General features: G+C 49.8%; 1 protein-coding gene across 6 annotated transcripts in view; it reads right to left on the bottom strand.

Moving 5' to 3' along the window:
* GNB4 (G protein subunit beta 4) overlaps positions 1-27214 on the bottom strand; it is a 1465460-nt gene that overhangs the window by 270577 nt on the left and 1167669 nt on the right. For all 6 annotated transcript variants that reach the window (XM_069618681.1, XM_069618684.1, XM_069618683.1 and 3 more), the window contains one exon: positions 6878-7040. In XM_069618681.1, coding sequence (XP_069474782.1) covers positions 6878-7040 — 163 coding nt within the window. The remainder of the gene's footprint in view (positions 1-6877; positions 7041-27214) is intronic.

Below are 27214 nucleotides of genomic sequence, written 5' to 3'. Positions count from 1 at the left end.
ACCAAGTCGAAGGCTGCTGAGAGGTCTAGGAGGAGTAGGATGGCAGCCTTGCCCTTGTCTGTAATGTCGTCAATCTGACTTTTGAGATCAACAAGGGCAGTTTCTGTTCCATGCTGAGGTCGAAAGCCAGATTGACGCAGTCCCAGTAATTGGTTGGACTCTAATTCTGGATTTGTAAGTAAGCAACTCTATCCAGGATTTTTAGCAGGAAGGGAACGGTGGTGATAGGCCTAGAATTGGTAGGGATGGCTGGGTCCAAGGTCTGTTTTTTTTAGAAGGGGGAGGACCCATGACTGTTTCAAATTGATGGGTACTGAATTAGTAGAGAATGATACGTTTATAAGTTTAGAAATAAATGGGGAGAGGTCTCTTGCGGCATCTTTTATAATCTGTGCGGGATAGCTGTCCCCTTTACAGTTTGACGGTTTGAGAGAAGTTATGATTTTTTGCACTTCTAGTGCAGTTACCTTTTTGAAGGTGAAGCCATGGTTAGTATTGGACGTGGTAGGTGGGCTAGGGGTGGGTAGATTACTGTTGGAAAGTTGTGGTCTTTTACTTTCAATTTTCGTTTGCAGGCCGGTGATTTTGTTCGCAAGGGTGTTTTGGATGCTGGTGCACCATAATTGATCCTTCACAGCCATGTCCATAGGTGGATTGGGGTTTTCTAGCTCCCTCAAAATAGTAAATAATTCTTTAGTATTGGAACTAGCATTGTTTATTCTTACATTGTAAGCTTCCTTTTTGGTGCAAATTATTTCCTTTTTATAGAGGGAGGATGCATTAGTGAGATTAATTTTATGTTCCTCAGATGGATTCATTTTCCAAAGAGTTTCCATTTTAGTTTTCTTATTTCTTAGTATTTTAAGTTCTGGTGTGTACCACGAGTTAAGATGAGCTCTGGGTTTGCCTTTACGTAATTTTACGGGGGCAATGATGTCAATGGCTTTGGTCATGGCGTCATTGTAGGTATCTACAAGTACGTTGAGGTCCGATGTGTCAGGGATCATGTTAAGGGGTAGGTAGAACCAGAGGAATGAGGGTTTCTGTGGTAATGTTATGCTTATTTCTAGTCAGACATGCTGGTGCCGGGGGGCACTGTATGTGGTTCGGATTGTTAGTGCTAATGTCAAATTAAAGTAGGAGATGGTCAGTCCATATGAGAGGTAGGGGGTCCTTACAGGTGATGTTGCAGTTGTGGGCAGCAAGCCAGTCTAGAGTTCTACCCTTCTGATGCGTGGGTAAGGTGATAAGTTGAGTGTAGTTGTGTTCGCGGAGGGCATTAGCAGGGGAAGATGCAGGGGTATCGTGAGGATCATTGTAACCCAGGTTAAAGTCACCTAGGATACTATTCTGTGAGAGAGGTTTAGATTTCTCTGCTATGAGGGAGGTTATATCTTCCTCAAAGGTACCTGTTGGGCCAGGGGCCCTGTATATTAGTTCCAAGGTGATAGTGGTCTTTTCTGTAGTTTGTATTTTAATGGAGAGGTGTTCACATGAATTTAGTATGGGGGCGGTGACAGATCTAATATCAAGCGAGGATTTGAATGTGAGAGCTACGCCTCCTCCACGAGCATTGGTCTGTCGGCCCTAAGGATGGAGTAGTGGTCAGGAACCGCAAGGGTTAGATAGGGACCTTTTGCTGCGTGAAGCCAAGTTTCTGTGATGGCAAGGAAGTCCAGGTCTTCTGAGCGGATAAGGTTGGCGATTTCAGTAGGGTGCGCGACAAGGGATCTGACGTTAACTAAGGCTCCTTTTAGTGAAACGATGTTTGCATGGGGATTTTTTTTTGTGTCTTTAGTTGGGGGCGTAGTTAATATTTTACTCGGCAAGGTGAGAAGTCTGCAGCCTAGTCTGTTATTACGGGTGGTGATGTTGGGGTAGGCTGTGGGGTGATATTCTGTTATTGTGAGTGAGTTTTGGTTGGTGTCACAGTGGGCATCTTTGTCTCTGGTGGAACTCCTACCTTTGGAGGATTTTCTTTCTGAAAGCGTGGAGGAATGAGATTTTGAAACTGACCAACCAAGCGCAAGCTTTAACCTTCTCTCTGTCAAGGCCTTACTGGTCATTGATAGGCAGGAGCCACACTCTATGCCTTTGTGGGTTTTGCCTAGCCACCAGAGACCAATCCTGTGTGGATCAGTGATCGATATCTTCGAATCACAGTCTGCACATCTCTTGAAGCCTGTTTTCAGCATAGACACCGACAGTCACAGAAATTCAAATTATTACTATGGTCAAAGAAAAACACTGTGGCGAGTAGAAGCGTTCAGGGAGCGTGCTGTGCATGCGGAAAAATGGAAGTAAGGCAAAGGGTTGTGTTGCATCATATTTAAACTATCATCGACAAAACGTCTGCATGCAGGAATGGTAACCGCTGAGGGACATCGATGCTGCACAGCACCCACTGCTGTTGAGATTTGTCCAATGCTGGAAAGAAGGATACAAATATATCCAAGATGAGGAATCCATGGCAGGACACAATCCATTATAGAATCGCCCCTTTGCCAGTGTTTGTAAAAGGCAGTAGCATACAATTGTTACAAATTATACTTTCGCTAGGCAACATTAACCTCTTAAGTGCCAAGGACGAGATAGCTCGTCCTTTTTGGCACTTTGCACTCAAAATAGTAATCCAACCCCCTAGCTATGTGAGGGGGAGGTCCCTCCTCATTGCCCGGGGGCTGGATTACCTTCAGTTTCACGTCGGCGTGCGTAACGCACGCCGACGTGAAAGTAAAGTCACGGCGGCAGCCATTTTCGGCTGCCGCAGTGAAGAGAGAAGTTGAGTGCTCTTCTTCCTCTCCCTCAATCTCCGGCTTTATTTCAAGCCGGAGATCGAGGGAGGTATCATTGGAAAGGGGAGACACTCCCCTTTCCAACGACACCTTTTGTGAAAGCATTGGTGGTCGCAGAGCGCTCGATCCGTGGCCAGCAATGCCACTAGACCACCAGGATCTGTTGCTGATGCGGGGGGAGAATGGGCTGCTTACCAGGTAAGCACCCCCCCCCACCTAGGCCCCAAAGCCTGGGGCCACAGCCATGGAGACTTCTGGGGGAGATGGGTGATCATATGCCCCTAGGGATGGGACGGAAAAAAAAACCTAAGAAAAATGAAAACATGTTTTTTTTGGGGGGGGGAGTGCACCCCCCCCCCCCCCCGAGCTCCCACTAGACCACCAGGGAAATCTTTTATGGAAAGGGGTGTGTCCCTTCCCTCCCCCACCCAAAATGGAAATGGACTCGGGGCCATGTCATGCAGCACTCCCTGGGGGCAGTTATCTGCTCCTAGGAAGGGGCATCTGACCCCAGGTAGGGCTGCATGAGATGCCCACCCTTATCTGCCCCCAGGGAGGGCTGAATGAGATGCCCCCCCCCTCCATTTTGTGTGGGGGGAGAGGGCAACCTCCCTTTGCATTACAAAATTCCCCGACGGGTTAGGGTGCCCCTCAGCCCCCCCTAAAGTGCAGCCTAACATTTTCAATTTTTTTTCTTTGTTTACTAAACTTCCCTAGGCGCAGATGGGCACATTAGTGTGCAAAACTGACCCAGGGAGCCCAAACCCTACTGCCCCACTCACTGGGGGGCCTGTGCCACGTTTTTTGGTGGCCATCTCCCCCACCCCAAATGGATGGGGGGGCACCTCATGTAGCCCTTTCGTAGGAGCCCCAGGGAGGGCTGCATGAGGTGCCCCCCCCATCCATTTGGGGTGGGGGAGATGGCCAACACAAAACGGACAGGCCCCCCCCAATGCGTGGGGTAATAGGTTTTGGGCACCGTGGGGGTAGATTGGCACACTAATGTGCCCATCTGTGCCAAGGGGAGTTGGGTAAACAAAGAAAAAATGATAGACAGCATTTTAGGAGGGCCGTGGGGCACCCTAAACCGGCTGGGAATTTTGTAATGCAAAGGGGGGGCCCTCTCCCTCCATCCAAATGGACCCCTCATGCAACCCTCCATGGGGGTTGAAATCTGCTCCTAGGAAGGGATACCTGACCCCAGGGAGGAGTGCATGAGATGACCCCCGGTATCTGCCCTCAGGGAGGGCTACATGAGATGCCCCCCCCTCCATTTGGGGTGGGGGGTAGAGGTGCACCCCCGCTTACATTACAATATTCCCTCGCGGTTTAGGGTGCCCCTCAGCCTCCCTAAAGTGCCGCCTAACATTTTCAATTTTTTTCTTTGTTTACCAAACTTCCCCTGGCGCAGATGGCCACATTAGTGTGCCAATCTGCCCCCAGGGTGCCAAAACCCTACTGCCCCATCCATTGGGGGGCCTGTCCGACGTTTTGGGGTGGCCCTCTCCCCCCACCCCAAATAGTGTGTGGGGGGGCACCTCATGCAGCCCTCCCTGGGGGCAGATTTCTGCCCCTAGGAAGGGGCAAATGTGTTTCACTGGCGGGGGAGAGGGGTGAGGTTCAGTAGACCACCAGGGATGGCTTGCAAGGGGGGGGCCGTGATTGGAAAATATTAGTGCAGATTTGCTTTTGCTGGGGTGGCAGTAGGTAACAAATGTTTTTTGTTTCGTTTAAAGCTTTTTCTACGCAAGCAGCTGCAATGTTATGCGAGTACTGTTTACTATTATTCTATGGTTAGGGCCCACTGTCAGTGAGGTGGGTGAGACTGGGGCTGGATTGTTGGTGGTGTGGGTGGGTATGGGCCGTCTGGGGAGATATTCTGGTGGGCTGGGGCACAATTGCAGGGGCAGGCCACAAATTGTCCCCCATGCCAGCAGAACATTGATGTTTCCCTGGGAGCGGATGTCTCCCAAGTGGGTTGACCATCTGAAAGCCCAAGCTGCACCTCTGGCTGTTCAACGTTACATATGTCACTTCCGGGGGGGAATGGGGATCCTGCCTGGGCTCCCTGGATCTGCTCCTGTTATTAGGGGACGGTACACCCACATGGTTAATGGATGTCCAAGGCCGAGGACATCACCTCCAACCGTCCTGGTGGTGTGGCTTGGCTGCATTACAGGTTTTCCCTTCGGCGAGGTATTGAAACACTGCCAGGACTCCAAGGTGGGGAAAAGCTGTAACACCGGCTAGCAAGAACTCCAGGACGGTTGGAGGTAATGTCCCGGGCCTTGAACATCCGTTTACCATTTGGGTGTACCGTCCTCAAGCATAGCTGCAGCTCCAGGAAGCCTGGGCAGGGGACACTTCCCTCCCATAAGGGACATTTTTTATCGCAGCCCAGCCAGTGCTCCACAATGGCCAGGGCGGATGTCCCTGGCCTTGGGCGGCTGTCTCCCATGTGGTTTCACCGGGCCGAAGCTCAGCAACGGTTTCAGGGCGCTCTGGAAATGTCTGAGAATTGTGTTTATTTCCAGCAAATTTCAGGGACATTTCCCTCTGCCCACCCACCGAAACACGCCGCCAACACATGGCCTGGAGGGCTCCGTGTTTTCCTTGGTGGCTAGGGCACCCTAGGCCCAAATCCGTAGGGTGTGCGCATGAGCAAAATTCCCGAAATTCTGCTGTCCGAAATGACTTTGGGTTAGCCGTGTTTTAGGCTTTCCGCTTTGCTCCCAGGTAGGTGCGCCCACACAGGTGAGGTACTGTTTCTGTCGGGACACCTGTGGGAACGTGGGAAGGTACGACATTTGTTGCGTTTGCGTGGTTTTCATAACGTTTCGACCCATTTGCTACTTCCCTTTGTAACACAACCCTTTCATTTCCCAAATGTGACCTACATTTAGTCGCTGCGTTAGGCCCTATACACTTTTGTAACCTGCAAAAGTCACCTACCCTTCAAAAAAATTTATGTTTGCCCTTCCTCACCGCATTTATTTTCCTTATTTACACATACTAAGTATGTCTGTTTAGGCAATAAGCATAAAACTCCTGTGTACCATGACTCCGTTTTTGGCTTGTGGTATTGCTTGTTTTGTGAAACATTACAAAAAATGTGTGATTGCCTAACTGCAAGAGTCGGGGGAATGTAGCAGAGCATGGTTTTTCTCAAAATTCGTACAAGCCATTGCCGTATCAGGCCAACCATGTCCACCACATTCTTTTTCGGTCATTTTCCCGCTTTTTCCCCCAAGCTATGGAATTGTTCCCTACATAGTTGTTGCCTGACCTGTGCAAATCACCCCTTCCTAAACTTGGAATTTTGTCTACTTTTCAGAAATGTATGCTTTTGTCCTCCCGTTCAGCTTTACTACCCTTTTCTTCCATTCCGTCCTCACACGTCCTATTGGAAAAAAGGCCAAAATCGCCTACCTCTCACAAAACGGTTGATAACCACATAAAAAAAAAAATGAATTATTTTCGATTCCACTCAACCTGTTCTTGAATGCCAGGAAATTGGGGAATTCAGCACAGCAAACCATTTGTTCCTAGCTCTTACAAGGAAAGAACCACAGGCTCTTCGTACATCATTTTATTGGCATTTTTTTTAAAGAAACAAAAATGTTCTCCCTTTTTGCTTATTTTCACTCACCCCCTTACAGCAAACAAGGATTCCTGGGTGGTGTTACGACAACCTACATGTGGGAAAAAAGGGTCCAAATTCGGCTGAGATATCTCATGTAACAAAAATATTACAAGCCATTGAATGGCGACATACCAAAATCACCAAACAAGGTGCACTGGGGAGGGGGGAGGGGGATCCATGGCAGTTAAGGGATTAATGTAGGAGACAGAACATCTCAATTCAAAGTGGCCACATTCATGTACCAACCTGTATTATTCTGCAAATATTCCACAAAAGTGCATGCCTGTATTTGCAACAACACAAACATAACTGGCAAAATCAAAATTTCATCTGAATCCCAAAATTTGCAGCACAACTATTAAAAGTTCAAAGCAAATCATCATTTGACCACATCTGCAATAATTTACAAATGTTTACGATTAATGCATGCCCATCTAACCTGTGTGTCCTGGTAATTCTCTGCTAACTCGAACATTTCCTTCTCTGGTTTTCAGGTTGTAGATGGAGCAGATATTGTCTAATCCACCGCAAGCGACATAGTTTCCAGATGGAGCATATGCACAGGTCATAACCCAGGAGGATCTCAGCGGAATAGCATGCATCTTTAAAGAAGAGAAATCCAAAGAAAACTAAACACTATGCAACAAATTACCAACTTAACGTGGAGGGTGGATGGAAATGTTATCAAGAGCACTGAATTCTTCCAATGTACAAAATAGTACACAAGTCTGATGCATGGCGTACGATGTTGCTGCATTGCCAAAAAAATAAACACAATCATAATGTATGTGAGATCCACAATAAAGCACATGAAGATTAGTAATCTGATTTGTTACATGTAATATTCCATTTTAGTTAGTGCACCCTTAGACTGACACATTGCAATGAAACAAAGTACACAAAAGAAAGTGAAAAACAACATGTTATTGTCAGCATACAGCAGGCTGCCACAGACAGTCTGGCTTTCAAGAAAACACTAGAGGCACAAAGCCTCAGCTCCTCTAATAGTACTACAGATCTCAGGACTCTTGGCAGCAGACCAGCACTCCTTTCTGAACTTGTCCTGGTTTATAAGCTCTATGTTTTGTGCCTGCAAGAATCCTCGGCTTCTGAACCTTATGACAGTGCCTTGCATAATATACTACATACAGGCTATTTTAAGAGCAGACCTACTTGCAAGAGAGGATGAGGAAGCGGCCCTCATTTAGTGCTCACTCCCAAATCACACTGAAGGATACCCTCATCACTAGTTCTGGTCTTCTGCACAAACACGGACAGCTTCACTCAATTCTTACCACGCACCAGGAAGATCAAAGCTTTTAGCACTTGCTATGTAATTGAATTTTGAGAAATTATTTAGATGGTGGATGACCATAATATGATACCTAAACATTATAAGTTACTCACCATAGTGACTAACTTACTCTTGGTCCTTCATCCCCTTTCCTCCATACTGCATGGGCTTCCTTTCCAAGGGATGGGAGAGGGTACCTTTTTCACCAGAAAAAAACTTCCCCTTTAAATTTAGAGGCACGCGGGGGTGCAACCCTGCGAGCACACGCTGCACTGGCTCCACCCTCCAACGCCACACCTCAGTCCCCATAGACTCGTCGACAAAAGATTAACATTGCCTAATGACACCAGTTTTATTAGGGGGGAGGATGGTGGGACATATGGAGGAAAGGGGACTAACGACTACGTTTGTCACTATGGTGAGTAACTTATAATTAATTACTCTTACGTTCCGTCCCCTTTCCTCCATACTGCATGGGCAATTACAACTGAATGTAGCCCCAGAGTGGAGAGGAGACCCTCCGTAAGCAAACATGTTCCTGAGAACCGCCTGTCCAAAAGCCACGTTTGATCTAGAGCCGGCATCCAAACAGTAATGCTTGCAGAAAGCCGTAGGGGTGGCCCAGGTGGCCGCCCGGCTTATGATTTGCCAAAGGACTTGCCGCTGGAATGCGAATGGCCGTTGCCTTGGCCCTGACTGCGTGGGCGTGCACGTTGGCCGGGAGTGACTTATGCTGACCCTCATATGCTTCTTTGATGGCCGAGACCACCCACCGGGCTATGGAGGTCTTGGAGGCCTAATAGCCTGGTCTTGAACCTCCAAAGGTGACAAATAGGGCGTCAGCTTTGCAGAAGCCCTTGGTCCCACCCAAGTAGAATTTCAGTGCAGAACTCTCTGTACCCTGTCCTTCGGTTCAGCAAAAGAAAGTAGGCAGCACTAGTTCCTTATTCAGATTGAAAGAAGACAGCACCTTAGGCAGGAATGCTGGGTGTGTCCGCAGGACTACTTTATCCCTGTGTATGGTTCTGAGATGACACGCGCCTGGATTTCACGGACTCTGCGAGCAGAGGTGAGGTGAGGCTGACTATTAAGGCAGACTAGTAAGGCTGTCTTAATGGTGACCAGCCTGATGTCCGCGACGCCATTGGTTCGAATGGTTTGTGTGCAAGGGCACCAAAGACTATGTTCAGGTCTCAGAGGGTGTGGCTTCCTGATGGCAATAGAGTCTTGCGAGTCACGTCAAATGTTTCTTGACAATCGGATTGGAGGAGGAGAAGACCTCTTCCTCAGAGTTCCTGAAAGCCCCGATGGCTGCGAGGTAAGTGCGGCAAGTGTCCACCTTCACGCCAGAGTGGGCGAGGTGCGCCGAGAAGCAGAGCATGTCATCCAACGTACATGCAAGGGGGGGGGGGCGATATTTTTAGAGTCTGCCCAATGGCAAAACCTTGTCCACTTGCACTTATACTGGGCCCTGGTAGCCTTGCTCCTTGCACCTTCTATGATCTCTAGATTAGCCTGGGAGAGGCTGAGGTGCCTTAGCGTTATCTGCTCAGGAACCACACTGAGGGCTAATTTCTGTGGCGCAGGGAGGATGACCCCGCCCCCCCTGCTGCGCCAGAAGATGTGCTGGGCCCGTCGGAAGATGAATCAATGGCATCTCCTCGAGGCTGAGCAGCTCAGCGAACCATGCCTGGCTGGCCACCATGGAGCTATCAGAATGATGTTGAGCTGGCGAGACTCCTTGATCTTGCATATCACTCTGTATCAGTGGTGTGGGCGAGAAGGCGTATGCCATCATGCCGTTCCACTGAATCTGAAATACGTCGCCCAGGGACCTGGGGCCCTGTCCCTGCCAGGAGGCGAACTGTTGGCACTTCTTGTTGTGACAAGTGGCAAAGGGGTCCACCTGGGGGTGTCCAAATCTGCTGAATATCTCCTGCAGAGCAAGGTCGTTTAGCTGCCACTCATAATTGTCCGCTCCCAACCTGCTGCGCCTGTCCATCTCCAGGTTGGATTCCTGCGGAAGGTGGACTGCCGTGAGGTAGATGATGTTGTCCAGGGCCCACTCCCACATGCTGACTGCCAGACGGCACAGTGGAGGGGATCTGGTGTCTTCCTGCTTGTTGACATAGTACATACTGCTCAAGTTGTTTGTCTGGATGAGGACAACCTTGCCATCGATAAGCAGAAAGAATGCTCTGAGCGCTAGCCAGATGGTGTTGAGCTCCAACCAATTGATGTGGTACTCTGGCTCCTGCCGGGTCCAGGTGCCATGGACAGAGAGACTGTCCTGCGTGGCCCCCCAACCCCCGAGGGAGAAGTTCGTGGTGATTGTGACCTGCGGAATGAGAGGCCGGAAGGGCTTGCCCGTCAGTAGGCTGCAGTCCCTGGACCTACAGGTGAGGTCCGGGTGAAGAGATGGAGGAACGTTGATCATCTCGGCTTGAGAGCTCCGCTCCTGGTTCCATGATGCCGTGAAGTGGAGCTGTATGCTCCTCATCCAGAGTCTACTATGGGGGACGGCCAATAGGACTGCTGCCAAGAGACCCGGGAAGTGCTGGTACCACCAGGCCGATGTCACTTCTCTGCTGAGGTGAGTAGTGGCCCTCTTGATGGATGCGATCTTGTGCTCCAACGGAAAAACTTTCTCGGAGCACGTGTCCCATATGATTCCCAAGAATGTCCGTGTCTGCGTAGGCTGCAGCTGTGACTTCTTGAGGTTGAGCGAAAAGCCCAGATCGTGCAGAGTGTTCATGAGAGCATGGTAAGTGTGGTGCACCGATTCCAGAGATGTAGCCCTGATGAGCCAGTGGTCTAGGTACGGGTAGATGTGGAGGCCCTGAGGAGGGCCGCCACTGTATTCATCAGTCTGGTAAAGACCCTAGGGGCCGAGTTGAGGTCAAAAAGGAAGCACCTTGTATTGGAAATGGTAGCCCATGATCCTGAATCGTAGAAAAGAATGATGGGGCTGCCAAATCGGGACATGTAAATACGCATCCTTCAGATCCAGGGAGCACATCCAGTCTCCCTTGCACAATGTCTCCGCTATAAAAGCTGGCGTAACCATTTTGAATTTTTGTAGAGGTAGGGAGAGGTTGAGGGTGGAAAGGTCCAGCACAACTCTCCAGCCCGCCTGGTTCGTTTCTGAATGGCGAAAATCCTGGAGTAAAAGCCCAAGCCTTCCTGGGAGGCTGGGACTTCCTCCACTGCCTGGCTCTCTAAGAACAACCAGATCTCTGTTAAAAGAGTAGCTGTCCCAACCTGTGGGAGTGGAGGGGGAAGAGGGAGGAGAGGCTGGGATGGGTAAGGGGTACCCCGTGGATACTACTGAGAGGATCCAGGGGTCTGCAAAATTCTGGCACCAGAAATGTGCATGGAGAGCAAGCCTGCCCACCACTGGAGACATGTGGACACGGAGGAGCGGGTCATGCCTTCTTTCCCTCTGAGGCTGTTGCAGAGGAAGGGACTGGAAAAAGCCCTTACTTCACTGATTCCCCCCCCCAACCCCTACCCCCCGTTTGTTCCTTGCGCCAATGTTGAGTCGGCGCGCGGTCCGGCTGCCTGGACTGGACCTCCGTTCTTGGAAGTCGTGGTACCCTATGTACATATGCCCCTTGTCAGAGCGCTGTTGTGACTGGATGAACTAGTTACTCTTACCTTGTAACGTTCTTTCGATGGGATGTTCCTCCGACGTATTCCTTATCTTAGATAGAAATCCTTCAGCTTTGCTGGCCTCGGAAAATTTTTTCGCCAGAGGGCGCTGCGCGTCGATGATCGCCGAGTCGATGACCCTCGACGGCCTCCGTGCCGACGTCGACGTCATCCTGCCTATAAAGGCCGCGCGCAGCGTCCGTTGCTCAGTTCCGTTTTGTAGTCCCCAGTAATGTTTTTGGATTAGACTAATCACCTTGAAGGAGCATAGGCTGCAAACCCACAGGAAGTCATACTGCGGGGATGGATGGGAGGGTCGATAAGGAATACGTCGGAGGAACATCCCATCGAAAGAACGTTACAAGGTAAGAGTAACTAGTTCTTCGAAGGGATTGTGTCCTCCGACGTATTCCTTATCTTAGATAGACTCCCATAGCAGTGGTATTGTGACTGGAGGCGGGAGTAATAAAAGTTATGTTACCCTTCCAGAATGGACAGAGTGTAACACAGCCTTGCCGAATCTAGTTTCTTGACTAGAGGAGGAATCCAGGCTATAGAATTTGGTAAATGTATGTGCGGACGACCATGTGGCAGCCGCACATATATCTCGAATTGGCACCCCTCTTTGAAGGGCTGAGGATGTTGCGATACCCCTGGTAGAATGAGCCCTTAGATTTTGAGGAGGCTCCTTTCCTGCCAATTTGTAGCACTCCAGAATGGCTAAAATAATCCATCTGGAGATGGTTTGTTTTGTTATTGGAAGGCCCAACTTATGTCCTGCATAACCTACAAAGATTTGGTCTGCTTGTCTGATCTTAGCCAATCTGCTGATATAGAAGCTCAAGGCTCGCTTAGGGTCCAGCCTGTGCAGTCTCTCTTCCTCCTTCCCCGGATGAGGAGGAGGGTAGAAAGAAGGTAATATAATCTTCTGAGTGATGTGAAACTCCGAGACTACCTTCGGGAGGAAGTTAGGCTTCACCTGAAGAACAACTTTGTCCTTGTAAAAGATTGTATGTGGAGGTTTACACGATAAGGCTTGCAACTCGCTAACCCTTCTAGCAGATGTCAATGCTATTAGCAAAACAGTTTTGAGGGTGAGAAGCTTCAATGAACAAGAGTGTAGTGGTTCAAAAGGGGCACCCTTTAGGAAGTTTAAAATTAGGTTTAAATCCCATAAGGGAACTTGAAAAGGTTTCGGGGGATAAACATTAGTTAATCCTTTTAGGTATTGTATTACCAATGGAATTTTGAAGTATGAAGGCTCCTCTGCAGTGCGCTTAAAGATTGATAGCGCTGCGAGATAGCCCTTAATTGTGCCAACCTGTAGGCCTGAATTAGCCAGGTAAAGTAAGAATGACAACACCATAGGTGTACCACAAGAAAAGGGTTCAATATTCTTTTCTCTGCACCAGCTGCAAAATTTGTTCCAACGGCAGCGGTATAGAGTTTTAGTTGCCGGCCTTCTGGCCGAAAGCAACACCTCCATAACATCATCCGGAAGGTCCCAATCCTTGTACCTCAACCTTTCAGACACCAAGCGTGAAGGTTGAGGGTCTTGATGGCTGGATGGAGAACCTGACCTTCCTTCTGCGAGAGAAGATCCTCTCTGTATGGCAGTCGAATTGGAGGGCAGATGGACATGTCTAGAAGGTCCGGGTACCACGTTCTCCTGGCCCAATCCGGGGCAATTAGGATCATGGTCTTCCGAAACCTTCTCAACCTCCTGATCATTTGAGGAATGACAGGGACCGGAGGGAACGCGTACAGAAGTGGGAACTCCCAGTCCACTACGAACGCATCTCCTAGAGCTCCTCTCGGGGGAAATTCCCTTGAGCAAAATCTGTCGCACTTCCTGTTGATACTGGTGGCGAACAGATCCACTTGAGGGGTTCCCCAAAGGGCGAAGATCTCTTGAAGGACTTCCTGAGCTATCTCCCACTCGTGAGAGACTGTGCTCTGCCTGCTCAGAGCGTCCGCTGTCAAGTTCTTCTCTCCGGCTAGGTGAATTGCCGATAGAGAGATTCCTTCCTGAATTGCCCAAAACCAGAGCTGCATCGCCTCTCTGCACAGTGGTAGTGAGCCTACGCCTCCTCTTTTGTTGAGGTAGTGCATGGCCACTGTATTGTCCGTCATTATTAGGACGTTTCTTCCCCGTACAGACGGCAGAAAAGCCTTCAGCGCTAGTCTGATGGCTCTCAGCTCCAACAGGTTGATATGTAGTCTGGACTCCGATGGAGACCAACGACCGCTGATGGTCAAGTCGTTGGCGTGAGCTCCCCACCCCGTGAGTGAGGCATCCGTGACTACTGTTATCTCCGGCCATGGTTGCCAAAACATTTCTCCTTTCAGGATGTTCTCCCGACAGGCCCACCACTGAAGGTCTCGGGCTACTTTGACCGGGATCCGAAGGAGATCTGTCATCCTTCCTGAGAACTGTGACCACTGAGTTCTCAGTGCCCACTGGAGGGATCTCATTCTCAGGCGAGCCTCCGGCACGAGGAATATGCAGGATGCCATGAGGCCTAGCAACCTCAGAAAGTCGTAGGCTGGGAGATATTGGGCATTCTGAAATCTGATGACCATCTGCAGAATATCTCGAGCCCTCACCTCTGGTGGCAAGGCTTTTCCCAGGGAAGTGTCCAGGACTGCTCCAATGAATTGGAGTCTCTGTGATGGTATCATCTGTGACTTCTTTAAATTGAGGGAGAAGCCCAGCTTGTGAAGGAAGTGGCAAACATAATCTAGTTGTCTCTGAGCCTGTTCCGAAGATACAGCTCTGATCAACCAATCGTCTAGGTAAGGGTAGACATGAATCCCTTCCCTCCTTAGACTTGCAGCCACAACCGACATTAGCTTGGTAAAGACCCTCGGGGCGGAGGTTAGCCCAAATGGCAGAACTCGAAATTGATAATGAGAGCTGCCAATTGCGAACCTCAGGTATCTCCTGTGCCTGGGATGGATCGGCACATGGAAATAAGCGTCCTGGAGGTCTAGAGATACCAACCAGTCCTGAAGCTGGAGGGCCTGAAGGATCTGAGAGAGAGTCACCATCTTGAACTTGTCCTTTCGGAGGAATTTGTTCAATTCCCGTAAGTCTAAGATGGGTCTCAGTCCTCCGTCCTTCTTCGGTATTATGAAGTAGGGGGAGTACCAACCCTTGTTCCTTTCCGCTACAGGTACCAGTTCTATGGCACCTTTCTCTAGCAGGTCTAAAACCTCCTGCAAGAGGAGCGGATCTGGAAGCTTCAAAGGGTTGTTCCCCGGTGGATGACTCTGAGGGATATGTAGGAAGGGCAGGCAGTAACCTTGGGCTACTGTCTCCAGAGCCCAAGCATCTGACGTAATAGCCTGCCATTCCGTCAGATGGTGAGTTAACCTGCCCCCTACTGGTGTTCTGTGAGGGGAGACCTCAGAGTGGTTTTGAAGCGGCTGATGCAGTTGCCGAAGGTAAAGTGGCTCCTGCTCCTGCGGGTGCGGCTTTCTTTCCCCTACCCCGTCCACCACGGGTAAATCTTCCTTGGCCTCTTTGAGCCGGTCGTCCCCTGCCCCTTCCATATGAGGAATAGTAACGAAAGGACCGTCCTCTCCACGATGATCCCGAAGGACGAAAGGTATTCTGACGGATAGCAGCTCCCAATGACTTGGCTGCTGCCTTGGACGTTTGCAGTTTCTCCAAACTGTCATCCGCCTTCTTTCCAAAGAGGGTAGAACCGTCAAAGGGCATATTCAAAAGCCTGGTCTGCACGTCAGAGGCAAAACCAGACTTCCTCAACCACGCATGCCTGCGGATTGTGGTACTTGCCGCCATGGCCCTGCTGATACTGTCAGCAGAATCTAGGCCAGTTTGTAGGGTCTCGCACATCGCATCTTTACCATCCCTGATGATGTTTAAAAATGCGTCCCTTTCCTCTCCTTCTTGGAGGCAGTCAGCCGCTGATGAAGCGCACTCCCAAAGGGTGTGGCTGAACCTAGCGAGCGTACAGGTCGCGTTAATAGACTTTAACGCCATGCTACAGGCAGAAAAAACCTTCTTAGCCATGGCATCATATTTTTTGTCATCCCTATCCTGCGGAGCAGTGGGGTATGCAGATGTGCTGCCTGATGAGGTTGCAGCCTGTACAACCAAGCTCTCAGGAGTAGGGTGTTTTGACAAATATTCAGGGTCAGAACTAGCCACCCTGTATTTTGTTGACAGTTTTTTATTTACTGCCGGGATAATTTCTGGCGTTTCCCAGTTTGTCAAAATCCTTCTCTGTAGAGCAGAATGAAATGGAACCACAGGATCCTCCTGTGGGCCCTTGTCCAGTATGTCAGTGAGGTCATCCTGCTGAAAGGCAGGAGAAGGTGCAGACCAACCCATAAATTCTATGATTCTAGACATCAGAGCTCTATATGGAGTCTCCGCATGTTCTCCTGGGTCTGGTTTGATAAATTCTGCTTCAGGAGAAGTGTCCAAGCCACTAGCTTCCTGAAGTGCATCCTGAAGATTTTTTAATCTTCCTTCCTCAGAGGCGAAAGTCTCTGGCTCTGGTGATGTGGTCCTCTGTAAATCAATATCTTGGTCTGAATCCTCCCTTTCCTCAAAAATCGAGGTTAAAGGGGGATACATTGGTTTTTGGAATGGTATAAACCCCATTTCCAATGCAGAAGGAGCCATCATCACAGGCCTTGAAAACGTCGATGTCGTCGACACCGACGTGAAAGTACTCGAAGGCGCCGTGAAAAGCGTCGAGAAATGTGTACTAGGCCTCGAAGAACTCGAAAGGATCGGAGTCTTGCTCGAGAACGACGTCGACGTTCTCGGCGTCGAGTCGGAGGTCTTTTGTCTAACCGTTGGCTGTGGAGTAGCCGTGGTTCTTTCCTTCACCGGCGTCGATATCGGCGTCGACGTCGGCGTCGACTCGATCGACTGATGCGCCGATGAATCCTTCGACAACGGCGTCGATGGCGCCGACCTCTGTTTCGAAGGAGTTTTCGACGATGGCGTCGATGATGCTTTATCTCCCGATGGCTCGAGGCGCTTTCGGGTTGACTTTTCCGCCGGGTACTGCGACTCGCGGCGTTTAGATTTTTTGGGTTTTTTACCCGGGGTATCACCCTCAGCTGTCTTCGAGGGGGACGAGGCCGCTTTCTCGAAGACGCTTAGCATCTTTTTCCTGAATTCCTCCCACTCAGCTTGCGAGCTGCGTTTTGTGGGGCAATGAACTCTCTCAGGAGAACTCGACGAAGATGACGAAGGGGATCTCCTACGTCTCTTCTTCGAGTGTCTCGATGTCGACGAGTGGTGGGAGCCACTTCGTGATCTAGATCGAGAGTGTTTTTTATGGTGAGGAGACGAACGTCTCGACTCTACCGAAGAAGCTTTCGAGGAAGTTAAAGTTGACCTACCTCTCTCGAGCTTCCCCCTACGCTCCTTCAAGGCTTTCGCCGTCATGGAAAGGCATTCCTCACACTCCGAACTCTGGTGCGTGATTCCCAGACACCACAAACAGACCCTGTGAGGGTCCGTCAACGACATTTTCTTCCCGCAGTCTCGGCACTTTTTGAAACCGGACCGAGGGGTCGTCGGGTCGGAGGAGGATGCCATCGATATCGAGGTAAATAGTAGTTATTATATACGTTATCTTGACGAGAACTGAGCAACGGTGTTCCGAGGCACAACGAAGCGCGGAAAAACGGAACTGAGCAACGGACGCTGCGCGCGGCCTTTATAGGCAGGATGACGTCGACGTCGGCACGGAGGCCGTCGAGGGTCATCGACTCGGCGATCATCGACGCGCAGCGCCCTCTGGCGAAAAAATTTTCCGAGGCCAGCAAAGCTGAAGGATTTCTATCTAAGATAAGGAATACGTCGGAGGACACAATCCCTTCGAAGTATGATTTGGGCGTGGTCTTTGTCAGGATGGATAAAGACTTGGCCGTTTGTGAGCTGTTTTTCTTTTTATCCACCTTCGCCCCCGCCCCCCTCGAACGATACGGAGGCCTTCGAGGGACACCGACTTGAGGGATGTCAACGGACAGCGCCCTCTACTGTGACATTTATTTTCTGAGGCCAGCAAGCTGGAAGTGGATTTATCAAAGATAAGGAATACATAGGAGGACACAATCCATTCGAAAGGAACAATGTGGTTGCCAGATGGGGACGTGTATATGTGCGTCCTTCAGATCCAGAGAGCACATCCAGTCTCCCCTGTTCAGTGTCTCCACAATGAGTGCTGGCGTAACCATCTTCAATTTTTGTAGAGGTAGGGAGAGGTTGAGGGGAGAAAGGTCCAACAACTCTCAGGCCAGCCTGGTTCTTCTGTATGGCGAAAATCCTGGAATAGAAGCCCAAACCTCCCTGAGAGGCTGGGACTTCTCCCACTTCCTGGCTCTCGACAAGCAGCCGGATCTCCTCCAACAGAGATGCTGTCCCAATCTGTGTGAGAGGAGGTGAGGAGGGAGTAGAGGGAGGGACCGGTAGGCAGTACCCCGTGGATACTACGGAGAGGATCCATGGGTCAGAAAAGGTTTGGCGCCAAAATTGCATGTGGAAGGCAAGCCTGCCCCACGACCGGAGACACGTGGTCCCTAAGGGGCGTGTTATGCTTTTTTTGGACAAGCCTTTGCCCCCCCACCCTTTTGTCATTTCCTCCGGTGCCGACTAGAGGAGCGGTCAGGTAGTCTGGACCTCTGTTCCTGGAAGCCCCTGAACCCACAAGACGCCTGCACCGTGTCGGAGCACTGATGCGACTAAGTGTACGCCTTGGGCGTGGCCTTCGTAAGAATAGATATAGACAAAGCAATTTGTGAGCTCTTCTTTTGATCTAATTCTTCATTCGTGGAGGAGTGGAAGAGGTCACTGCCTTCGAATGGAAGGTCCAATATGCGTTCCTGGACGTCAAGGTTAAACTTAATAGCCCGGAGCCAGGCCGTCCTTCTCATGTCCGTGGCGATGAAGATGGCCCGGCCAGAGGTATCGATGTGGGCCACAGTGGACTCCATGATGTCCTGCGTGTTAGGGAGAATTCATAAAAATGGTTGATTTCCCTTACCTTATTAGTCCCTTAGCAGCTTTGCTGGATTTCTAGGATTTTTTTTCTTCACCTGGTAAGAGCGTGAGCCTGTTTTCTCACTTTTACATGTGTTTTGCTATGTGTATTTCTACTTTGTGTGATCTTGGGCACTGGAGCCTCACCTACTTTATGTGCACCACTTTTTGTGTGTGTTACACAGCACCTTCAGTACAGTGACACAGGGTTGTCTTTGAGACTTCCCACTGACTCAATTTTCCTGGGGCCGACTACTGTCCCCGAGAAACAGGTAAAGTTGCCATTAACTTTATATTGTCACTTTAAACCGCAGACCCAGTACACCCCATCTTACATGGAGTATTGGAAATGGTTAACTCTTATCCCTTTTTGTTTGTGCCTCTTGGAGCCTTGTTCTGCTCCCTTAACATTAAGACTTGGCTGATGGCAGTGGTATCTACCCTAACTTTTCTACCGCGATTATCTTATATAGACGTGGCAATGTTTTAGGCTATTATATAAGCCTCAAACATAAACCTGCTTGACCAAGTACATTTTATTTTGGTTCCGGCTGGGTTTATTCGCCATTTTTTTTTTGTCAAAGTCTTTCTCGTGTTTCTCTCTGCGCGCCAAACTGGGGAGGACTCCTTTGTTCGCTGTCTTTTTGCGGGCTTCTGCACAGAAGCCCTCCTTAAGGCGCCTGATAGTCCAGGTAGGCAGGATGTGAGGGAGGGATCTTCGGACCCCTGCCATGGGTTCCCTTGGTAACCCAAGTCGCACTCTTGTCTGATTGGCTAAGGGTACTGGCCTTGCCAGGCCAGCCACCCTGCTGTGTGATTGACAGCCAGGCTGTCTGAATGGGGGAAACTCCATAAAAAGCAGGTCTCTGGGACTGGAAGAGCAGAGTCGCCACTGGAACAAAAGAACCAACGAGGAACTGGAAGAAGAGGACCCCTACCACGACTGAACCACCTGGTGAAGCCTTGCTGCAGGTCCGAATCGCCAGAATCCGACGACAGAAGATCCTCCAGGAAACCTCTTCCTTTGAGCTGGTGGGACCAACCAGTTCGCCCAAACGACAAGCCAGGACCCCTCCCTCTGGTCGAATTTGCTGTACAGAGCTACAGTGGGCCGGATAGCCAGGAAGGTCAGACCCTGCTTGGGTTTTAAGGAGTTCACCTTTTATTCATCGTTTTGCTCTGCTGCTGGTTTCTTCCCAGGGTGGCTCAGGACCCTCCAGTCTTCCTACTTTGTGTCAGTCCAACAGTCGCTTCAGGAACCGTGAGCCTGCAGGAACCACCAGGAACGTCCACCTCAGCTATAGCTCCCTCTCCGTTTTAAGGTACTGTGCAAACCCGGTTGTCAGTTTCGTTCAACCATGGTGAAAGTGTTTGAAATCTTTCTCCAAACCGAGGGCTTGTCCTTCTCTTCTCTTTGAACTAACTTTTCTACCAACCAACCTCATCCGGAATCTGTGCCACGAACTTTACCGCGAACTACCCTGAACTGTGATCTTGTGCAAAAGACTTTTGCCCCATTGACTTTGGCCCCAAGCCTTTTCTAGCGGATCTCCTCACTGTAGCTTCTCTTGTTTAATTGCCCCAAGTACTTACCTATTGGTTTTGCCTAATTTCTAATAACTTTGTCTTTCCCTCCCTTTTAAATTGCTAGAGTGCCATTTTGCTCCCACTTCTTTTTGTGAGCTTAACTTGTCTGGAATTTAAGGGAAGTGGTGTAGTGTATTTATGATTGTGATTTTTAACCTGCTTAGAATAGTGAAATGTTATACAACTGTTGAGTAAATAAATATATATTCTTTTACTTAGAAACCTTGAGTCAGTGTTTGCCTGAATCATAGTAATTTCTGTCCTTTGTGTAACTATTTGTACTGCTCACTTACTCTTGAGAAAAGTCTGGCTGTTCTGCTACTGCTACCATTCTAATGGTAATCCCGCCTTGAAGCGAGCTTGGCTCTGTGGCGTTAGTTCTGGGAGGAATCTCCCGCCAAAGCCTTTGGTTAACGGCTGCCAGCATGGCACCCGAGTTGGTCTGACACAGGTGCAAGGAGGCGTTGGAGTACAGCTTTTTCCTGGACGCCTCCAAGATCTTCTCCTCCTTGCCTAGCAGCACCGAGGACGAGGTGACCGAGGATGACTGAGGCTTAGAATAGAGTGACGTTGCAGCGATCATCGAGGAGTGTGGCTGAGGATGAGCCGAAAGCAAGAGTATCTCCCCTTCCAACTGCCTGTACTTGGCATTGAGGCGCCGATTGACAGGCTGGGCCGAGTGCAGCTTGAGCCACCCCTTTTTGGCCAGAGCAACTACGTTCTTCTGCATCCGGGTCCCCGGCTTGGAGGGGGGCCTTAGGGTGAGGACTTCTGCCAAGACCCCCTCCTCTGGCTGTTTGACCTCGGACTGAGAAAGCCCCAGGTATTCTGCCAGGGCTGCAAGGCGTTTGTGGAAGGTCTTGGCTGAAGATGGCGTGTCAGGGTGGTCCTCCTCGTCTGTGTCCACCTGAGTGCTCGGAGGATCCATAACTGGCTGAGGGCTACTGGGCGCAGTGGGCTGCGGAGTGGATACCGGAGCCAGAGGCTGCTGCGGAGGCTGGTGTGGAACCGCCTATATTGCCAGAGGCAGGGGGGCAAGAATCAGCAAAGGGAGCGCGGGCTGCACTGGGGCCTGAGGCTCCGGAGCCATCAGAGGAATGACTATGGTGCCGGTGGAGTGACCAAAGGGAGCATGTCCCTGATAGCATCCCAGAGGATGGCCCCCATCTGCAGGGTTCTCATCAGCGATAGGAACCTTTCAAAGAACCGGTCTTCAGAGGCCGAAGTGGTGGCAAGGTATATTGATGGAGTGGCTGGAGGCTGCTGGGGAGCACTCTGCCTGTGGTGCAGGGGAAACCTGCCCTGCGCCGCTGATGGATTAACTATAGGCCTCATACCTGGTTGGGGAGCAGCCATCTTGTCTGGCGTGGCAGCAATTTTGGCGAGCTACAGGCCAAAGTTGTGGTGCCTGGCTCTCTGGAACCTGCCCCATCCAAGACGCCTGGTGTTGGAACATAAGGCCTATGCTGCACCTCAGGCCGGGGCCTGGAAGGCGTACTGCCCTTGGCAGATTTGCCGGTAGTGCTGCGTAAAGGCACCCCCTCAGACATAATGCCGGTACCAGGGCGTTGCCCCTCAGGAGTAACCCCGGCAAAAGAACCTTGCAGTTTCTCAGCACTGGTATTGGAAGGATCCGGAGACCCCCCCCTCGGCCACGAGGCTGGTAGATGGTCTAGCCTCTGTACGTGTGCTGGTGCTAGAACCCAACAGGTTCCTGCTGGTCGGGCGGTTCTTCGGAAAGGAGTTGCCCTTACGGGGTGCAATGGTGAATAGAGCTCCCTCCACCTGGCTAGTCTGTTCTTCAGTGCGCATGGAGTCAGGGCATTGCACGCAGAAAAACCTTCCCAGCCGTGGTCGGTGCCACGGCAGCGGAGGCTAAGGGTGTGGGGGTCGGATGTAGGGAAGAGCCCCTCACAGGCTGGAAACCTGCTGTATCCCGCTAAAGTTGACATGCGCCGGAGGAGCGTGGCGTTGGAGCACCAAGTATCTAAAAGAAAAAGACAAAATATAAGAATATCCAGGGAAGAGCGCGTGGTATTACATGGCCAAAGCCAAACCTATGAGCGCTGGTGAAATCGATGCGTTCCCGTTGATGAGGCAAAGGGGGCTGGAGAGTGGCGATGGTGGGCGGAGTCAGGGGAGCACATGCTCCCAGGGCCGCGTGCCTCTAAATTTAAAGGGGAAGAAGATTTTTCTGGTGGAAACGGTTCTGTCTCCTGTCCCTCGCGAGGGACACCCATACATTATGGAGGAAAGGGGACAGGACATAAGAGTAAGACTGCAACTACTCCCAATATGAATAAAAAATGAAATAATGCACACCGATAATGCTCTTTCACCCACAGATCTTCACATGGATCAGTAGTACCCACTAGGGGTCGAAGGTGGGTTTGGGGGCTGGGGGGTAGGACACTCACAGGAAGGAGATCAAATATGACTTGTAATTTGCTTGGACTGTTTGGTGCAAATAAGACTGAATTACAAAGACCTATTTTTAGAGTTAAAGTACATATTAAATTCCACTTCAAAATCAGTTGGCCTGGGGAGCTCAAGCTAGCTTCTAGTAGCAAATAGTGTCAAGCTAACCAGACTCTGGGCTGCAAGCAGGAGTTAAACAGCTCCCAGGAACCTCTGCCTTGGTTTGGTCGAAATGTTATATATTTAAGGTTCTATAAACTCTTTCACTTCCCAAGCATTTGAACAATACTTTTAAAAATGCAGTCACGTTTCTAATGCTGTAGTATTGTATAAGTAACCTTTCAATAAGTTAACGTTATGCAATTCAATCAATGTATGTGTAACTTTACATTTAATTGAGGGGGTGGCCAGCAGCCATGCTTTGAAGTCGCATTTATTGTGTGCTCCTACTCGATCCAACATTGATATGCCCTTAAAAATAACTAGGATCAGGTTTTTACACTAGTTTCTACTGTACAGTCCTCCTGTTGTGTGCAGGAGCACAGTGGCAGTGCCAGAAACCTGAAAAGCGGTGCGTTGAAATTTCAGACTGGTGGTGTTGGCTGACAAGATGGCGGCAGCTGGGGATGCTGGCACACCGGGCTGCACTGAAGGGCTGTGACAAAACAAAGAACGCAGGCCGAGCCACAGGGTGCCCCGGTAGACAGTCAGCTGTGACTGGGGCACACAGGAGGAGATTTTGTACTGCCCCTGCAAGCGAGTGCGGGCTCGGGGGAACCGCTTTAATCCTACACAAGAGCTTACGGAGCCACGCCGGAGGCAGCTGTGGACGGCGTGCGGCTGCAGGCAGTGCAAGGGTTCGCCACAACTAGTCACCTTCAGGCGCAGCATTAAGGAACGGAACTCAGCTGGTGTCCGGCTCTGGGAACTGTGGGAGCCTTTGCGGAGGTGCCCCTGCACTAGCTCTCCACAGTGTGTGGCCCTACCCCAGCCTGGCTTGTGAGCATGCATAGGAGGCAGTGCCTGTGGACTGTTTCACTTAAGAGGTGTACTGGCACGTTGATTTCAGGACCCCAAACTCTTATGAGGATAAACTGGCACACCATGAGCAGAACTGAAGAGCACGCATCTATATAAACATCCCCTGAACCCCTGCAGAGACTACACCTTTGTTCTGTTCCATGTTGAGCACACTTGCCATTATATTTTGGGGCTGCTGAGGTGGTAGGGGGTACTAGCCGACAGAGCCGTGTATACACTCTCCATGTGCCTGGCAGGGCCAGTAAAGGGAAGGCTAAACAGACCTCTATGGAGGCCTAAGCCTGCAGCAATAAGGACAAAACAGTGCCCGCAGTAGACAGCAGACATGTACAGACACCAGGGCCACCTGATCAGCGGCAGGAGGGGAACAACAGATCCTTAGGGCCATTGCCACTCTGCAAACATGCCTACAATCTAAAATTGATGCAGTTATGGTGGACGTGGGGCTGCTTCGATAGGATGTCCATGCCCTGGTGGACAGGAGTGACCGGGTTGAAACTCAGGAGGGTGACAACACAGCAAGCATCCCGAGTATGCAATTGGTGGTCAAAGACCTACAGCAGAAGCTGGGTGCTGGAAAATCGGGCTGAGGACACTGAGGGAAGGGGCAGAAGGAACAATATACGAATAATAGGCCTGCCAGAGGTGGCTGAAGGCACAAACCCTACGGCGTTCGTGGACTGAATCTCCCACAGGCCTTTACAGTAGAGCGAGCACATCGATCTTTAAATAAGAATTCCCACCTGGCGTTCCTGAGGGATGGTGGCATGATTCAAAGGGAGTCTTCCAAATTGGCCATATAGCCTGACTATATGCTTCAAAACCAGAGGCGCAGAGCGTGACTTTGATCTGCAAAATAATGTCTTAGGCGAGCAGGACGAAGGTACATGCTCATATATCCTGCTAGACTCAAGGTCCTACGTAATGGTCGATCCCTCTTCTTTGATACCCCCTGAAAAAGTACATACATGGGTGGACATGACGAAATTGGCCCCACAGGCGGAGAAAGAATCAACGGGATGAGTGGATGGAAGGTAATATTAGCATGCCTGCACACCCCCCCCCTTTAGGCTGGATGGAGATATTCAATGTGAAGAGATAAGATGTCTCATTTGTCCCAAACGCTGAGGGGGACTCTACGTCGAGGCAGTGGGTAGTGCTGCCTGGGTACATTTGTGCACCCCGCATTCGAGGACGACAATGGACCGCCTAGGAAGCAGGAGTGCGAACACTGGTGAACTGCTGCGCCTCATTTAAGGCTGTTTGTTCATTGAGGCAGCGCTGGTGGGACCCCCTGTTGGAGTTAAACATTGGGATACCAATTTGACGGTATCCAGCTGCTACATTCAGACCAAGTTGGCATGGTGCTGGTATCAGGTTCTGTGAGAGAAGCAGCTGCACCTGAGCATGCAGTGCGTTGCTGGATGATTGTTGGGTGGATGAGAGGTTGAGGATCGTTTGGCCTTTCGATCTGTCCGAGCTCTCCTCTGGCAGCATTGTCAATGGAAGTGATAACAGGGGAAGTCGCTCTCCCAAGCAGGGACTGCATTTACGGGTCCAGGCAAGGGGTGGCAGTTGCCGAGAAGGCATGGTTTCCGATAGTGCCAGGGTTGGCCGCTTGTGCAGTGGGAGGGACCATGGGGAGTACAGAAATGGTGGCAGGGGCGCTCACTGCAACGAGACAAGATTATAGCTTATATTTTACCATCTAAAATTCCCTTACAAAATCTGAACAATTTTGACCCTTTTTTGGGGTGTTTCGTGAACTCCTCTTTTGGTTATGGGATTGTTCCAGAGACACTCAAACACGTAGCAGTCACCCTTCTTCCCAATAAACTAGAGCCAGACCAAAACAACCCGAGTAATCTGGGTCCAATTACCAACACACTTTTTTGCCAAAAGTCATTAGCAAAATTGCAACATCTGAAAAATATTAATATTCTCCACCAAAAACAATCTGGTTTCCGTGCATTTCACAGCACAGAGACAGTGTTGGTGGACTTAAAAACACACATGTTAGGCATTATGGATGAAGGTAAATCAGGTCTACTGATATTCTTAGACTCATCCGCGGCTTTCAACCTGCTTGAACATGCCCGCCTTCTGGACTGCATCGTACTTTTGGGCAATGCTCCAAATCAGCAAACAAATGGATTGGGTCTTTCTTTAGCAATAAGAAAACTACAGTGTGCTGGGGAGAGGCAGCCTCAGCGTCCAAACCCATACATGATGGTGTCCCACAGGGAGTGTGCTCATCCCTCACACTGTTCAACCTTTACATCAAACCCCTCTATGATCTCTTGACTGCTTTGAACCTGCACTTTTCTAACTATGCGGATGATACGCAGCTCATTATGGAACTGAGTGGAAACCATGAATGCGATTTGGCACAGCTCAACCACATCTACAGCCAGATCAAAGGCTGGATGACCCAAAACTCCATGTGCCTGAATCCATCAAAAACTGAACTAATGATTTTCGGTTCAATAATCCAAGCATAGTTCAGAATACTCCTATATGATCATTGAAGTTAAAACACTTGAGTATTGCATCCCTACACAAGGTGTTGAACTCCAGTAGATTTAAAGCCCCACACATTTACATGTCTAAATGGGAAGAAGACGTGGGTAGGCCCATTGATGATAACATGATACAGTATCTGGACAAGGGCGGGTAAAGCATCTCAGGCGGTCCAGCTCAAAGAAAATGGTTTTAAAATATATTGCCGGTGGTACCGGACCCCAGAACAGCTACCCAAAATGAATCCACAGCTCTCCCCCCAATGCTGGCGGTGTGGGGTGTCCCAGTGTTCCTTCATTCATATGTGGTGGGTGTAACCCCAAATTCAAGGTTTCTGGAAAAATGTGGTTGCCCAAATTAAGGAGATTTGTAGATTCGAGCTTGAACTAGACCCCTTGGTGTTATTATTGTGCAACGAAGACTCCCAGGGACATTACACACTGGGCACCAGAGGCTCTCGTTTGGTCATCCACTTCCTGGTGGCGGCAAGACTGGTGATTGCGAAGTACTGGAAGAGTCAGGAAGAACCAGTTATTAGGGAATGGTGGGCACGAGTTTGGTACGTGGCCGCCATGAGCAAAATCAAAGGGGGAAATGCAGGGGCGCATGCCTCAATTCCTAGCGGACTGGTCCCCATTAATCACATAAGTAAGCATGCATAACAGCCTCAATATCCATCATAGACCCCATGAGATGGCCTTATTCTCACTGTTATAAGTTATGGAACGCAACTCACGTCGCAGACCGACGCCAAGTCACTAAAAGTTGCACTTGTACCTTTTTTCTCTGCCTGCTTTCTATTTTTGTTAAATTTTCCAATTTCAATGCAAGGCACTTATCTTTATGTTTATTGTCGGTTATGATTCATCATGAGCACTATTGGAACCAAATTGAGGAATGCCTTGTTTTCTGTAGGAGACCAATGCATAATGTACTGGCGGTTGTTCTAAAGTGAAAAGTGCTTAATAAAGTTTAAATGATAGAAAAAAACACTTGGAGTATACATGAATGCCACCGTGAACTCAAAAGGCACAAGTGGATCAGCAGCACACAATACCACCTCAAAGTACTGAGGCAGGCTAAACCCCTCGTCACAAAATAAATCGGATGAAACTGACCACGGCAATTATTATGCCCCGCATGGACTATTGTAGCGCTCTACTGGTTGGTGTTACCATCGGTGGCATCAGAAAATTACAGATAATCCAGAATGAAGCTGTGCGTGTCATCTACAA

Source organism: Ambystoma mexicanum, chromosome 10, assembly GCF_040938575.1.
Source record: "Ambystoma mexicanum isolate Mex_15411 chromosome 10, UKY_AmexF1_1, whole genome shotgun sequence".
NCBI classification, from domain to species: Eukaryota; Metazoa; Chordata; class Amphibia; order Caudata; family Ambystomatidae; genus Ambystoma; species Ambystoma mexicanum.
Note: the sequence above shows the minus strand (reverse complement) of the source record. Positions and strands in the feature narration are given on the sequence as shown.